Source organism: Anabrus simplex, chromosome 4, assembly GCF_040414725.1.
Source record: "Anabrus simplex isolate iqAnaSimp1 chromosome 4, ASM4041472v1, whole genome shotgun sequence".
Taxonomy (NCBI): Eukaryota; Metazoa; Arthropoda; class Insecta; order Orthoptera; family Tettigoniidae; genus Anabrus; species Anabrus simplex.
Genome location: NC_090268.1, coordinates 235122192 through 235138190, shown reverse-complemented (window position 1 = coordinate 235138190; position 15999 = coordinate 235122192). Strand labels below are relative to the sequence as shown.

The window sequence follows — 15999 nt, the reverse complement described above, 5'->3', positions numbered from 1 at the left end:
TCCCTATGGGAGCTCCTGCTTCTGGCATTTTAGCCAACATTTATCTGGATCATCTAGAACAGACCAAAATAATAGGACAAATAGAGGGTCTTAATCTATGGAACAATAGTGATAATATCCTCAATATTTTAAATTCATTAGATTCCAGAATAAAGTTTACTGTAGAAAAAGAAAAAAAAGGTTCCATAAATTTTTTAGGCATAAATATGTGACAGGATAAGCAAGAGTTTATTTTTAAGATACATAGAAAGCCCACTTTTACTCCTCTTACGATAAAGAACCACTCATTACATCTGGAATCACAAAAAAGATTGCTCTTTATCCGTAAACAAGGCCAATATAACGGTTTTGGACTTGATATGGTAAATAAAATAATCAGAAAATTCGAACAGAAGTTTCATACTAATGTAACACCCAAAATAAAGAAGAAAGATAAATATGCCAGGTTCACTCTCGACAATCCTAATATATACAGTAACAAATTTGTTCAGAAAATATAACTGTAAGATTGCGTACTCAAGCAGTAATAATACTAAGCAAATTTTTTTAAACTATAACAGCGTTAACTTCCTAGAGAAAGACAAACATTTAGATTCAGAGGTTTACATATTAAACTGTCATCAATGTGAAAAATCTTATGTTGGGCAAACTAGACGCAGTTTTATGGTAAGATACTTAGAGCATGTCAACACTGAGGGGCATAAACATTTTCCTTGATGGGCCAACATATGAGCGCAACCGGTCATCGGTTCACCACTATAGAGCAAGATTTGAGAATATTATGTAAAACAGAATTAAAGGTGGTCTTCTAAATACATTAGAAAATATATACATTTATTTAGATCAAAGTAATCAGGATAATAACTTGAATGATATAATTGATAATAGGAACCCTTTATACAAAGGGATATTATCACATCTGGAAGCATTGGCATTTAAAACGATACAGACAATAAAAGAAAGAAAATGAACGAACTTCCATCCTCCTGTATATATCTATTCCTCCTACCCCTTCTTCTAAAGCCGAAACCGCGACCGTAAGCGACACGCCTCCTCCCCACTCCACAACCTTGCCTTCCCCGAAGGTGGAGCAAGCTTTGGAACACACACATCATTATTTCACAAGACAGAAGGCTACATCAGCCGTCCCTCCTCCAAGGACACAGTAGAGTTTGTCAACAACAAGGTATGAAACCACTCTTTTATATACTAGGTTTCCTTGTGCAGAGGTAAAAGATGCTTTTAAAAACAATCTCCCATTTATTTCGTTTCAGATTTCGGGGAAGCTCTTTTAATAATAGTATGACAGCAGTCAGCTTCAGGGATCCTGAATTAATTGAATTCAAGAGACACTTTTATAAAATGAAAATAAACAACATTCGCCTTGGAAGGAGCAAATTAAGAGAACACCCTTGTAAAATATAGAACAGTGACAAAGGAAAATTATTTTTCAAAAACTTTTTATTAGTAGACAAGCAGAATATCATGTATCATAGTGAAAAGTGCTGGAAACAAATAACATTTTTTTATAACATCTGTTCGAATGAATAGATATCATTTTAAAATAGACTAAAATAAGTAAATCCATTTTCCCTCCCATTTCATCACCCCATTCAACCATCCACATTGATTTTAATTTATTTCAATTGTTTAAATTCACATAGATCTTAAGTAAAACAAGGTACTTATTAAGATGTTCTTAAGAAGATAAATACTTTGTAATTTCACCTAAGCATTGTAATACAGCTGAAGATGTTCCAAATGGAATGAAACAGGTACTGTATATGATTGATTGATTTGTTTAATGCAAATATAAGTATCAAGTATCAAAAGAAACATTCTGAGAAATTAACGCTCAAAGTTACAGTTAAATTGAAAAGTCTGCTGTTGACTCTGATTTCTAATATTTCGTACCAGCAATTTACACAGTTATACTTTTCCTTTTATACTTTTGGGAACCATGCAGCAACATGTCCATTCTGAATTACGTTACTTTTTCCAGATGATTGGGATATGGTCCATTTTGGTGTACAAAGTATTTTAATTTATTCTTAATTCACATTTAGACATTACAAACAAAGATGAATGAAAAATAAAAGTTAACAAAATATAACAACTGATACCCCTGGTAAAATAAAATCCACGTACCAGTACCCTTTCAAATTAAATTGCATATGAATACCCTTGAAAATCATACTTAATGTGCATTCAGTACTGATTGTCCGCCTCTGTAGTGTAACGGTTAGTGTGATTAGCTGCCGTCCTCGGGGCCCGGGTTTGATTCCCGGTACAGCCAGAAATTTAAAAATGGCAGGAGGACTGGTGATTGGAATGGAATGGTACATGCAGCTCACCTCCATTGGGGGTGTGCCTGAAAAGAGCTGCACCACCTCGGGATGAGGACACGAGTTTACTTTTTACTTTTTAGTACTGATTTCTTCACAGCTATTGTCAGAGCAGTCATGTTCAAAAGTAATGATGTTTTGTACACTAGCATTTGTGATCCTTTCATAAAATGAATGATGTACTGGAGGGACGTATTTCAGTAGACTTTTCATATCTTTACGCTTGTCTTCACTCAGAGGTCTACCTTTTGGGTAGAGTACTGAAAGATCAAGTTCACCAAGGTTTGTTGGTCTACCCGTTTAGTCTTTTATTGAAGTGTGCTGAAAAGTATTCATAGTCCTCGTTGTGAATGTATTTATAATCCATTATGCCAGGCTTTCCTTTCGTAAGTCTCATTTCTTTGATCTTAAGCCATTCAACTTTGTCAGCTGAATCATTCTTTTCACAGTTAACAAGATGTTGCTGCAGAATTTCAGTGCATTTAAAATCTTCTGTTTCCATTACTACACTTATTTCAAAAGCATTTTTCCTTACTCTTGCACATGAAATTATGTCACACCACTGTGATGGAGCATAGACCTCTGGGTGATACTTAAGCTTTCTCTCTGTCTCCAAATGCACTGTCGTTAGGTAGGTAAGAATGTCCTGGTTCAGCAAACTTGTGGATAACTTCTTTAATGCTTATCCCTGGAGATTGGACCACAAACATCCAGAAACAAGCCATCTTGAAATTTCTGTTTTGACCACCGCAGCTATCTGACTATGCTATTAGTGTTTCTTTAGTTCCATGACTCTTCAGGTATTTTAAGATGCAAGGTCGTATCTCATGTGCACCTCTGGATGCCACACTCTCATTCCAAAGATGCATAGTGTCTTTATTAAAGCAGAAATCATGGATTCCTACATTGAAACAAGAAACCTGTCTTTTGTAGTAGTCTTCGTTTGTAGTTAAGTGAGGTAAAGACATTACCTTCTGCATGTTGAATGATATTATGCTGGGTCCATCTTCAGATTTTCTTTTCAATTCATCGTTCTTCATAGCATCTCTTCCACATTCTGCTTTATGGTGATGGAAGTTCTAGCTTTGCTTTCAACTGTGTCACATCATTAGGAAGATTACTGGCTTCAGCTGACTGAATTTGAATTTTCACACAATCACATGTGTGGCATGTGTCCTTAATAGAGGGGACGGAAGCTTATATTAAAGCCATGCCTGCTTTCATACAGCGACATCTTCTGAACACAACCTTCTTGTTTAACTTTCTCAACAAATAGTCTGTACATTAAACTCAAATTTAGATTGGTATTCAAGTACGTTTTATTTGAATCTTTCCTGGTGTAGTGGCTATAAACTGCAGAGAAGCTTTCAGTGTGTTCTCTAATACGGTCTACAGTACTGGAGGTACTTTTATTATGTGGTTCATGCAGCAGTACCCTATGAATTTTAGCACTGCTTACTTGCAATGTCTTCATAAACATGTCTTTGCATACCTCAGTGTCCCCATCTGTAGATGAACGTATGAAGTATTTTTGGCTGAGATTTCTTGAAGAAATGCCTACATTTTTCACTTGCCTGTGGCTGACACCGTGGCATTTTATAGAGCCAATAATCAGTGTTATTTGTGTAGTCCAAGAATCACAGTTGTAAAACTGACCAAAAAATGCTCTCCCATCGTCTTTCGACACTTTAGTATGACACTTCTTTATACATTTACACTCATAATCTATGAAGTGTTTTTCAGGAAGTAGTCTTCTTTTCGGACTTGTGTATGCCTTTCCTCTGGTTCTGTTGAACTTCCGAACTTTTTTTTTTTCCACTTTGCAGGGTCCCCTTTCTTTTTTTTAATGGGACTGAATGTGGGTGCTCCATTCTCTTCTTCCTTTTGTCCATTTTCTGTTCAATTTTCCCTTTTTCTGCTAGTTAATTTCCTCTTCTTCTTTGTGCTACATTGTTCTTCATCTGTATTTGGCTTTGAAAAAAGTTATAGAAAAATATCTGTAAGAGATACTATTTTGCATTGGAAATATTTGCCAAAGCGGACCAACTCCAAATGCAACCTCACAGCGACCATTGGAAACATATGCCAAAGTGAACCAACTATTCGTGAACTTGCGCAACTAATGAAACTATACTATTTATTCTTTGGATACAATGAATCGAGTATGGTAACATTGGCTCTCAGAACAAAAGAGTAGCTATGACTCTCGAGTATAAACGCACGAAAAGCATGGTCAGTTTTCAGAAATGAATAGCTGTTCTTACTAATCTCAAAATAGACATATTTACAGTAAAGATATTGCAAAACTTGCCTCCACTCGTGCATTCTTCCCATTCTTCTTAGGGTTAAACAGGTCTGAGGAGCCAGAACTGAAGTCACTCCGGATATCTGCTGTTATTTCTGCGATGTTTCTGGATGAAATTAAATGTCTCGCTCGTGGACCCTTTCCTTCCGAAGCCATCTTCTTTCGGTGTTTGGTTCACTCTGGCAGATGAAATCAATGCCACAACTTTGTGATGTCACTTCCTCCTGGTTCATGGTAACATTAAACCACTTTGGCACAAGAAAGATATTACTATCTATATTCATGTTATGCCAGTTTACGAAAAAATCCGATTTTGGCGCTTAGTTCGATTTAGCATGTGGTCATCCATCACCTAACAATAGCTCTAAATCATATTTGCACTCATACACACTAACATTCATATAAGCTGATCATGTATTTAAGAGAAAATCTCAACAAGACTGTCTAAATGAGACTATTGAAGTGCTATTATGTATACTGACAGGGAGAGTTTTCCATAGCCTTGCCCCAGACACTTGGAATGAGTGGCTGTATACAGACGAGTGATTAACTGGTATCATAAGGGTAAAAGTCGATCTGGTATTATACCCATGGATAGATGAGAGGAAGTTAAAATGTGAGGATAGGTATTCAGGTGTAGATTCGTTCAGAAGTTGAAAAATTAGTGTCACAGTATGTAGATTTATTGTATGTATGTTTAATCCTCAGCCCGAAGGCTGGTTGGATCCTCAACAACTCCGCCATTAGCTGTCATAGATGGCCTAGGCATCACTGAAGAAGCGTACTAGGGAAAGGAGGAGTGAGGTAGTTTCCTGTTGCTTTCCTCACTGAGCCAGAAGTTGCTATTACATATTAGTCTGCCAAGCCCACTGAAATGCATGCACCAATTGACCCTATGAGCAACAGTTTTACTTCATTCATAGTAGGGACTGGCTGCAAAAGGAATGGCATTACTAGCATCTCTCATACCTCAGTCACTTTCATATTGTCAAAGCCAAGTATAAGACAGAGACAGATCAATGAAAGTAACATAATTGCTGTAGCAGAAGACATAGTGCACTGTAAACACTAGGTCCCACCAGCAAAGGCACGTAGATTTCTTAATTGGTCGTTTTTCAGCCAGGATAGCTTCTCATAATAAGGGGAAATGTGTGTCCTAACTTTCAAAGAAAATATAAATCGTATGCAAGAGTTCATTGCCCTTTGAAGTTTCATAGTTTGTTCTACTGTTGCATCGGTTGATACGACATCACAGTAATAAATTATTGGAAAAATAAGAGTTTGAATAAGTTTTATTTTCATGCTATGTGGAAGAATGGATTGTTTCATTTTTAGGGGGTGAAGGAATACATATACCTCTCTGCAGACACTTGTTATATGGTCATTCCAGTTTAACGTGTCATTCATGACAACACCATAGAGCATGAGAGTAGGCTTTTGTGTGAAGTTTACATATTTTCTAAATGCTTTAAAAACAGCCATTGAAGGGTTGCTGCCATTAACTGAGTTTCATCATATTCTACGGTGTTGTTGTCTTTAGAGTGTTCGCAGCTTTGGCTCTGTGAATTGCCAACATTTCATTCAGGAGAAAACATTTTCCTAGTCAGTGGATCCAGTGTATTTTGTAATACTTTCAGCTTTGAATACAGAGCATGAGCTGTAGCGTAGCTAATACCTTCTAATGATGTAATTAAATCCATGATCCGGTTACAGTTGTCTGCCACAAACTGAGCTTAAGCTCTTGTGACAGCTAGCTTACTGCTACTCATGTTATTAAAAAATGCAGCACCATCATCCTCCTCACTCATCTTATCCATAAAGTCAACAATGTCATTCAGATGTTCATGAATGTAGAACACAGACTCAAACCGAGTATTCCACGTTGTCTGCACAGGCATTGGAAGAAATTTGATCTTCCCTGCAGTGTTACAAAGCAATTCAAGATACATGTGTTTCCTTTGTGTAGCGTTTGGGAAAGCTGCCTTGGTTTTTGCAACTATCAAGTTAAGTTTGTCGATATTGCACTGCCCGATATAGCCTACAGAATTTACTTTATGAGCCCACCTTTGCACATGACCTAGGCTGTCACCTACAAACCCCCTTAAGGTACTCAAACTTGCACCCATATAATAAGCCGAATCAGTAACTACATTCAAAACAATGTCACATTAAACATCGTACTTGTTTAGAATGTCCACAACACTTTGTGAGGATGTGGCACCCGTGGCTTTACTGAGCACCACACTGGCAGCTAAATACACATCCTGGTTGTTCCTCAGTTCCAAAAGGTAAAACAACAGATTAAAAACACAGTTCCCCAACATGTCCATAGTTTCATTACAAAGAACAAAAGTTTTTTTTAAAAATCTTGAATGCATCTTCAGCTCTTATTGCTTTGAATTCCCTACAATAGGGATATATTGCTCCCAAATGGGATCGGTAAATGACAAGTCTCCGCTAACTTTTATACTGCTTATCATTTAATGTTAAAATTTCATAGTTCATAATGTTTTTTCCCCCTCAGTTTGAGGTAGAATGTAGTTGGCACCATATAAATACTGATTGAGAGTATAATTTTATTGAGTGTTTTTAGTGTTAATATAAACTAATCCTTTAATCAGTTAAATAATTAAATATCATGTTTTCAATTTCCTCTTATTTTAATGGTTTTCACTGGCATTACAGGTTATTCTCTGAACACTGAAAGTAGATTTGGTCATATGTGCTTATTGTGTACTTTCTATCCCCAGAGACTTCGTAGAGTACTGCAGGATTTGAACATGGCATCAGATATTGTTGCTGTTCTTAACCCAAGTAGACAAGGTGTAGGTAAGTTTTATATTAACCCTAATTCTGATATATGTCAACAGTCTACAGCAGACCCTTAATTATCTGTTCTTCTATTAACCAATCTGTGGAGTATCTTTACTCCAAAATAAAAGGCATGGTTTTTAAAGAGGTGTCCAAAAATTATTTATACTGCTTTTTATGGATTTTCTTTCATTACCCGTCTCCCTTCAACTACCATGAATATTTCATTGTGGAGCCATGATAGCAAAGTGGTATTGTTTCACGGTGCTTGTCCTGTGTTCCTAATCTACTACCACTTGTTTTTGTCTTTATATTTGTCTGCCATTTGTCATGATCATTCAGACATCAAATCCCTGTGGTTCTGGCACCATGATTAACTGATTCAAGTCCCATTAGTCGAAAAAAAAATCACCATTAGAATGTTGGTCGGCAGGGTAGTAGAGGTGATGGTGTACAGTTCAGGCAATGGGTGCAATAACCACTTACGTTGACTTCAGTTATTTTTCCAGCAAATGCACTTCTATAGTCCGCAATGTGTTCTTCATCTATCCTCCAAATATTACTTTGTTATACCAACGCTAGATATACAGCTGTGTCTGGCAAACAGCTTGGCCAACATGCGCTTCGATGTACTTCGATCTTTGAGACACTTTACTGCCTAGTTGGGATCACTCCTCCTGATATAAAGAGGGAAGTGGTGGCAAGATATGAGAGAACAAACCCAGAGAACAACAGGAGTCACCAGCTATTTAGACTTAGCCTCCTAAATAATTAAAATCACTGAGCGAGTTGGCCATGCGGTTAGGGGCACGCAGTTGTGAGCCTGCATTTGGGATATAGTGGGTTCGAACCCCACTGCCGGCAGCCCTGAAATCAACGTCTCTACTACTTTAAACAAATCACCAGCAAAAGTGTGCCATGACCTGTAGCGGAGTAGGATACAACACCTTTTGGAGTGGATGGTACGTCATGAATCTCCACCTCCTTGACATCAGCTCAGCTGGACTCCTTGGAGGTCACTTAATCGTTTGAGGAGTGGTACTGGAAGATCTAGGGACAACTTCAAGAAGTGGGGATATTTAGGAAAACAGACAGAACATTGTGACTGCAGGGAAAAGCAAACTACTCCACATATTCACACAATGGTCGTGAATTGTATTGAATATTAGTGAATTTAAGTGAAGTTTCAGGTATTGTATAAGATCAGTTACATCAAAATCTATACAAGTGCTACAAATGTTATCTTTGAACTAATTTGAGTGTACGGACAGGATAATCGTGTAACAAATTTCCACACACAAGTGAAGACAAGAAACCAGAATTTTGCATTCAAAAAAGTTATAGCTTAGGAGTTCACTTCAATAATACGAAAGTGATGGCCACATCAGGGTGCAGCGCCAAAGTGGTAACTTGCAGAACTTGCAACAAAAGAGTAAGAGAGGAAGATATATCTATACAGTGTGATGGGATTTACAAAATATGGCATCACAAGGAGTGCACAGTAATTACTCAGGTGAATTTGAAATGTTGAAACATAAAAAATGCAAATTACTATGGATGAGTGAAAAGTGCAAGCATGAGATAATTAACAAAAAGCAAGTGCGAGGTGACAAAATTGAGAGCTTGGCTCAGAGATTGGACATGATTCCAAATAAATCAGAAATTAAATGTGAAATACCAGATGTTAAATCTTCTATTGATGCCCGAAGTAAGATATTACTAACAAAACTAGCACTAATACTTGAGGTACAAGTGGAACAATCCAAAACCCTAACAGACCATCTAAAAAAAACTGAAAGTGCAAGTTGGCCCTTACTGCCAAACAAGAGAAAACAGAAAAAAATACAAAATCCTGCAACTTAAATAGATGAAAATTCTGCACACAATTGGGATCAAATACAATATTGTAGTAAAGATGAAGCACAACTCCCACAAAGCAGCGTGGACCAACAAACCAAATGTCCCATTTCCCAAGTACCAAGCACTATAATGCACGGAAAGCCACGATTATAGGTACCAGCTGATAACACGATAATCGAAGACCACTCTCAGAATCATAAACGAGGTACTCAGGAAGAATGTAACAAGAATTCCCTTGACAATTGTAATGAAAAAATGACAGAAAAAACAAACTAAGATGCCAATGAAGGTAATACTGGACCATGGATTAGCCATCAGAGAAGAAGACCAACAACATTACGGAATCGAAATGGGCATACAAAAGGGAACACAAAAATTTGAACTAAACCAAACATAGAGCAGCTACAGGCAGCTCCCAGGAAAGTGTGGATGTATATGGGGAGGCTCTACAAAGAAACAGAGTCGGAATCTATAATAAACTTCCTCCGAACAAATGGTATTCTTGGAGATATTGAATGTGAGTCATTACAAACAAAAAGATCAAACAAGGCATTCAAATTAGGAGTGGATTTGAGATACCTTGTTTCATTACAGGACAAAAACTTCTGGCCTCAGGGAATCTTAGTTCGGCCTTTTCGTTTCTCAAGAGGAAGAGTTGGTGTACAGCTGTAAGTCTAGAATAAGATCACATGACAAGACTAAGGCACTAAATTTGGACATTATTCTTTAAAATGTGGAAGGTTTAAAATCTCTTTGTTCTTCTCTTTCTGATAATTTCTGGCAACAGTTTGATATAGCCATACTTACTGAGACTTTTCTACTGGAACACATAAGCTTTCACAGTTTTACAGCAGACATGTTCTAGCCACATCAAAGGAGCGAGGAAGACCTGAAGGAGGAGTTAGTATATTGTATGGAGAAGGCATAGGCACACCAAGGGACGTCCATAAAGAAGAAAATATGCTAATAATTGAGACGGACCGAGCTCGATAGCTGCAGTCACTTAAGCGCGGCCAGTATCCAGTATTTGGGAGATAGTAGGTTCGAACCCCACTGTCGGCAGCCCTGAAAATGGTTTTCCGTGGTTTCCCATTTTCGCACCAGGCAAATGCTGGGGCTGTACCTTAATAAAGGCCACGGCCGCTTCCTTCCCACTCCTAGCCCTTTCCTGTCCCATCGTCGCCGTAAGACCTATCTGTGTCGGTGCGACGTAAAACAACTAGCAAAAAAAAAAAATTGAGACGGACAAAATAACCATCATCGGTATCTAAATTAGCCCAGCTAGAACAACAGACGATGCAATGAAACATATAGTTAAGGCAATAACAGCGGTAAAGGATGACAGAAATGTGAATCTGGGGGGTGACATTAACTGTCATTTAGACAAACCTGATCATAAAACTAATATTATTCTTGATTACCTACGAGATGAAGGCTATAAACTAGTCAATAAAGCAGAAGTAACCTATATGGCTCCAAATGGTAAAAGTACTGTTGATCTTTTCTTTGACAAAGGACGTTGCTTAACAATTTTTAATCGAGGGGTTATGGCCTCACATCTGACAGCAGTTCTTAGGAAGCACATACCTGTAGCTATTAAAGTTGAGCTCACAAGTCAAAATTCAGTAACCAAGAGGAGTCCTAATCAATGCACTACAAGGATGTGCCTATCATCGAGGATGGAAAAGAAGACTTGAAAAGAGTACCACATATGATAAATGAAGGAATGTTTGAGACTACTCCAGATAGTGTTCTGGACCTCATAAGGAAAGCACAAATCAAGAAGACTCTGAGGATCGCCAAGCTATGGTTCGACAAGAAGTGGTACACGGTCAGACAAGATACTCTGGACCTTTTACGCAAGACGCGGAAAGCAGGTGTGAAATCCACATATGCTGAGTATGCAGTGAAAACGAAAACATATAAAGATCTACTCAAACAAGGAAAGCGCACTACCAAAAAAAACAAGCTAAATTGCAAGCTCGATATGCTATGAAAGACCCTTACATTGCTCTCAAACAACGAGCTATGTGCCCTTCTTGCGAATTCCCGATTGCCACATGGGAGAAGCATTTCTTGGAGATCCTTAATCAGCAGAACCTTGATATAGCTCTCCCACTTTGAGAAAATCTACATTGTACAACAAGACCTATAGATCAGGAGGAAGTCAAAACTGCTATCCAGTCCGTGAAAACTAAGAAGGCAGTTGGCCCAGATGGAGTTTTCAATGAAAATCTGAAAGACACGTGTGACATATTGCTTCGTGTATGGATCACTCTGTTCAACCTGTGTTTTACGACAGAGAAAATACTCGAAGGTTGGAGACAGTCGCATATCAAAATGCTCTTCAAAGGCAAAGGGGACAGGGATGACCCTGTTTCGTATAGAGATATTGCCCTCGAAAACAACATTTATAAGACCTATGCTAAGATCCTAGAGAACAGACTAATTGCAGAAACAGGAACTATGATCCCCGAACTGCAATTTGGTTTCATGAAAGGAAGAGGGACATTACATGCAGTCGAGAATCTCTTGGACAATACAGTAGAAACTCGATAATTCGAAATCGGTTAATTCAAAATCCTGCCTAATTCGAAGAAGCTCTCGTTCCCGGAAACATGAGATACAGTTTTGCATGTTATTTAAATTGCTTAATTCGACATGCGGATAATTCGTAATTCAAAGTACAATGTCGGCCCCATTACCGAAATTCAGACTTTTAATTCGAAACTGCCTTTACATTTTAAAACAATAGTATGTTACAGAGTAATTTCAACTCGAAATTTATCCGCTCCGCGTCATAATAGAACGCGCGTTCCGTTACGTGGAAGGGTAGCTTTCCGCACTTACACTCACTTCGGTGGGTCTACAGTGCGCTTCATGATTGCTAAGTTGAATGAAATCAGAATTCTTTTGTATTCAACCTTTTAAGGAACGCCGTAATATCACGCAACAGGCAGTGTGCGGAAAAACAGAATCCGCGAACACTGGCGATGCCGACAGTTGACGAAAAAACGTAGCTCATATAATAAATTCGTAGGCACCGAACAATATTGTCATTGCCGGTGAAACTGCATTGCTTTATTTTAATGCAAGCCCAAACGGTCTTATGGTTTTAAATGGGTCATAGTAGTGCGTTGCAATGCACATGGGATGGAAGCGAGAAACTTTATCCCCTCGTCATAGGAAAGTTCAATAAACCACAACGTTTTAAGGGCGTCGGGCACTTTCCATGCCAGAACAAAGCATCTAAAAATGCAAACAGTACAGAAATCCAAAAAATAATGCATTTACACAGGGGGACCGGTATAATTTATCCTCGTCTTTGAATCGTGCTTTTTTCTTTTCTTTCTTTCTTTCTTTCTTTCATTGCGTGAGGTTATGTTTGCCAGTGAGATATCCGAGTGCATTACTTGAATACTGTAAATACACCTTCTTGGATACATTTTGGAAATAGTTCTTTTTTCATGGCATTTGAAGGGTATAAACTGTGAATCAAGGTTAACTGCATGCAGTAACGGGCCATAGAAAATTTTGTAATACGGCAAGGGTTGGTACTTCTGAATTGCGAATTGGCGGTTAATTCGAAATCACGTAATTCGAAGTCGATATTTTTTAGTCCCAACGACTTCGAATTAACGAGGTTTTACTGTATACAAGATTCAATGAGGTGGTCAAAGGAGGAAATTTTATGTAATCTTTGTGGACTTTAAGAAGGCTTTTGACCTCTTAAACAGAGAAATACTCCTTAGAAAATTAGTGAATATGATTGGAGCAGACAACCCACTAACCATAGCCATAAATAACATACTTGCTTACAACAGGGTCACGATACAAGATGATGAAACATCCTCAACAGCCATTCTACAAAGCAGCTGGGTACTGCAATAGTCCGATACTATTCTACATAGCCTTAGCAGATATCACATTGGTTGTGACACCAGTATGCAGATGACATAGCAATAGGATCAAACAACTGAGATGACCTACAAGCTGTAATGGATAAGCTCAATGAGTATGCTGACATGAATGGTCTCATAATCAATAGAAAGAAAACACTCCGAATGGTTTACCGGAAAGGAGGGAGAATAGCAGAAAATGACAGGATAAGAAGCAGTGAAATAGCCCTGGAAGTTGTAAATTCATTCAAATACTTGGGGATTATGTTCCAGCCCTCTTCTACTTCTTTTAGAATTCATGTAAAAGAAAGGTCATTGGCAACCATCAGAAATATGTATGATCTGAAGAAACCCACTAAACTGTCTCTAAATACAGCCATGACGCTGTTCTACGCAAAGGTTCTACCAGCCCTGACATACGGTTTGGAGCTAATTTGGTAATTTGGGAACATCTAAGTCTATTTGACCTTAGAGTTATTGAGAATGTCAAGGCTAGATTCTTGAAATGAATTTTAGGTATTTCCAAAATGTCACCATCAAGACTTGCTAATGAGCTAGCTAGAGAAACCTTCCTTATGGAAGACATAAAAATGAGACTACAAATACCCTCCATATGACAAGAACAGAAACTACTTCAAATTAGACTAAGAAAACAAGCAGAAATTGGCTTGGAATTCTACAGGATGGATGCAACGATTAATCAAAGCTGGACTGGGCCGAACAACGAACTGAGGAGTGCTGTGAACAGATTGGCCATACATGGTTTCCATCAAAAACTGTGCTTATGACCTGGTTTTCATGACCCATCTATGCAGTGTAACTAACGATGTGATCGATACCATTTTAGTCAATGCTGTAAAAGAATAATTACTCTAAAATGTAATGTACATTTGTGCACAATTTCTTCTTATTATTATTATATCAACTATGCTCTGCCCAATGTATACTTAAAGACCTCATTCAAGTGACTAAAGAGGGAATTGCTGCCGTTGATGATTGGATGGACTCAGGGTGACCGCACAAATTATATCTATAAAGTGCCATGTATTTTGTGTAATTTGTACAGTATATTGTGTTTCTCTATACTTGTACTGTTCATATTGTATCAACATTCTGACATAAAATAATAATAATAATAATAATAATAATAACAATAATAATAATTCTGTAATGCAGGTAATCTTAGTGAGCTTTCGGGAGCAAATTCTAGCCAGATTGAACAGTCCTCCATCAAAGCGATATCTGACCTTTACACCTTGGTTGTTTATAAATGTCCCATATAGCATGGCAGTTAGGTAAAGAACAAAGAGTCTTGGAGCAAGCACACATCCTTGTTTCAATCAGTGAGTGATTGGAAATGGGTCAGAGATAATATTTTGTTGAATGATTTGCCCAGATGTGTTATCATGAAGTACCGTCACCAGATCTACAAAATGCTGTGGACAGCAAAAGTGTTTCAGTACTGTCCACATAGCTGGTCTCAGGACTGAGTCGAAAGCCTTTCCCAGGTCATACAACACAAGGTATAAAGGAGTCTGTTGCTCTGCATTTGCACAGAAGGGCAATAAGATAGAAAGGTTACATGTGGAATACAAAAGATTGAAACTACAAGTAAAGAGGAGTATCAAGGAAGAAAAGGAGAAATGTTGGGGAGAGTTTACGAACGAAATTGAGCAAGATAGTTGAGGAAATCAGAAACTATTATACAGAGTAATAAAATTGAAAAGAATAAATCAAAGAAAAATCAAGGCATTAGAGAGAGAAGATGGATCCATAGTACATGACGAAAAGGGTCTTCAGAAGTTGATGGCAAAGTATTTTGTAAAACTTTATAATGAGGATGACTGCTCGGAGGAAGAAGGAGATAAGTGAACTTGAAAGGGCAGTGAAAGCAATGACCAAAGGTAAAGCAAGCGGAAAAGACGAATTCAGTGCTGATATGATTAAGGCAGCGAAAAGCATTGGACTACAGTGGCTATACAGAGCCCTCAATGCCATATGGAAGGATGAAAGGATACATGAAGATTGGCAACAAGGAAGCATTGTACCACTGTTCAAAAAAGGAAATAGGAAGAAATGTGAAAATGAAATTAGAGGTATAACCCTATTATCACATAGGCTAAAAATAATGGAGAAAGTCATAGACAAAAGACTGAGGGATATAATAGAAACACAGTTAGAGGAAGAACAATATGGCTTTAGACCAAATAGATCAACAATAGACTTGATATTTAATGTGTGAACGATAATGGAAAAACATCTGAAAAGGAACAAGGAAATCCTATTCATATTTTTGGATTTGGAAAAAGCGTATGATAAGTTAAGAGAAAACAGGTATGGGAATGCCTACTGAAAAGGAATGTACCAAAATCATTAATTAATAAGATAAAAATGTTGTCTCATGAGAGTAAAAGCATTGTACAAGTGGGGGAGTGGTGACTCAGAAACATTTTATACAAAAAAAGTCTCAAGCAAGGAAGTGCACTGTTGCCATTATTGTTTTATTATATTGATGGATGAAATCATAAAATGTGTAAAACGGAGTATCAGTACTGATGAAATGAATGCTTTGGTATTTGCAGATAATGTGGTGATTTGGGGAAAGGGAGAAAAGGAAGTACAAAGGAGACTGGACATTTGGAATGAAAATCTGAAGGAGTTTGGAATGGTAATTAGTAAAAAGAAAACTGTAGTTATGCACTGTGGAAAAGAGAAAATGGGAAGCCAAGTGAACATAGACGGAGAACGGTTAGAGAATGTAGAACAGTTTACACATCTG

General features: G+C 37.7%; 1 protein-coding gene across 7 annotated transcripts in view; it reads left to right on the top strand.

Annotated features, from left to right (window-relative positions):
• LOC136871828 (tRNA (uracil-5-)-methyltransferase homolog B) overlaps positions 1-15999 on the top strand; it is a 132971-nt gene that overhangs the window by 86117 nt on the left and 30855 nt on the right. For 5 of the 7 annotated variants that reach the window (XM_068227496.1, XM_067145452.2, XM_067145451.2 and 2 more), the window contains exon 7: positions 7401-7479. In XM_068227496.1, coding sequence (XP_068083597.1) covers positions 7401-7479 — 79 coding nt within the window. The remainder of the gene's footprint in view (positions 1-7400; positions 7480-15999) is intronic. The other 2 variants (XM_067145456.2, XM_067145453.2) reach the window with 1 other exon arrangement.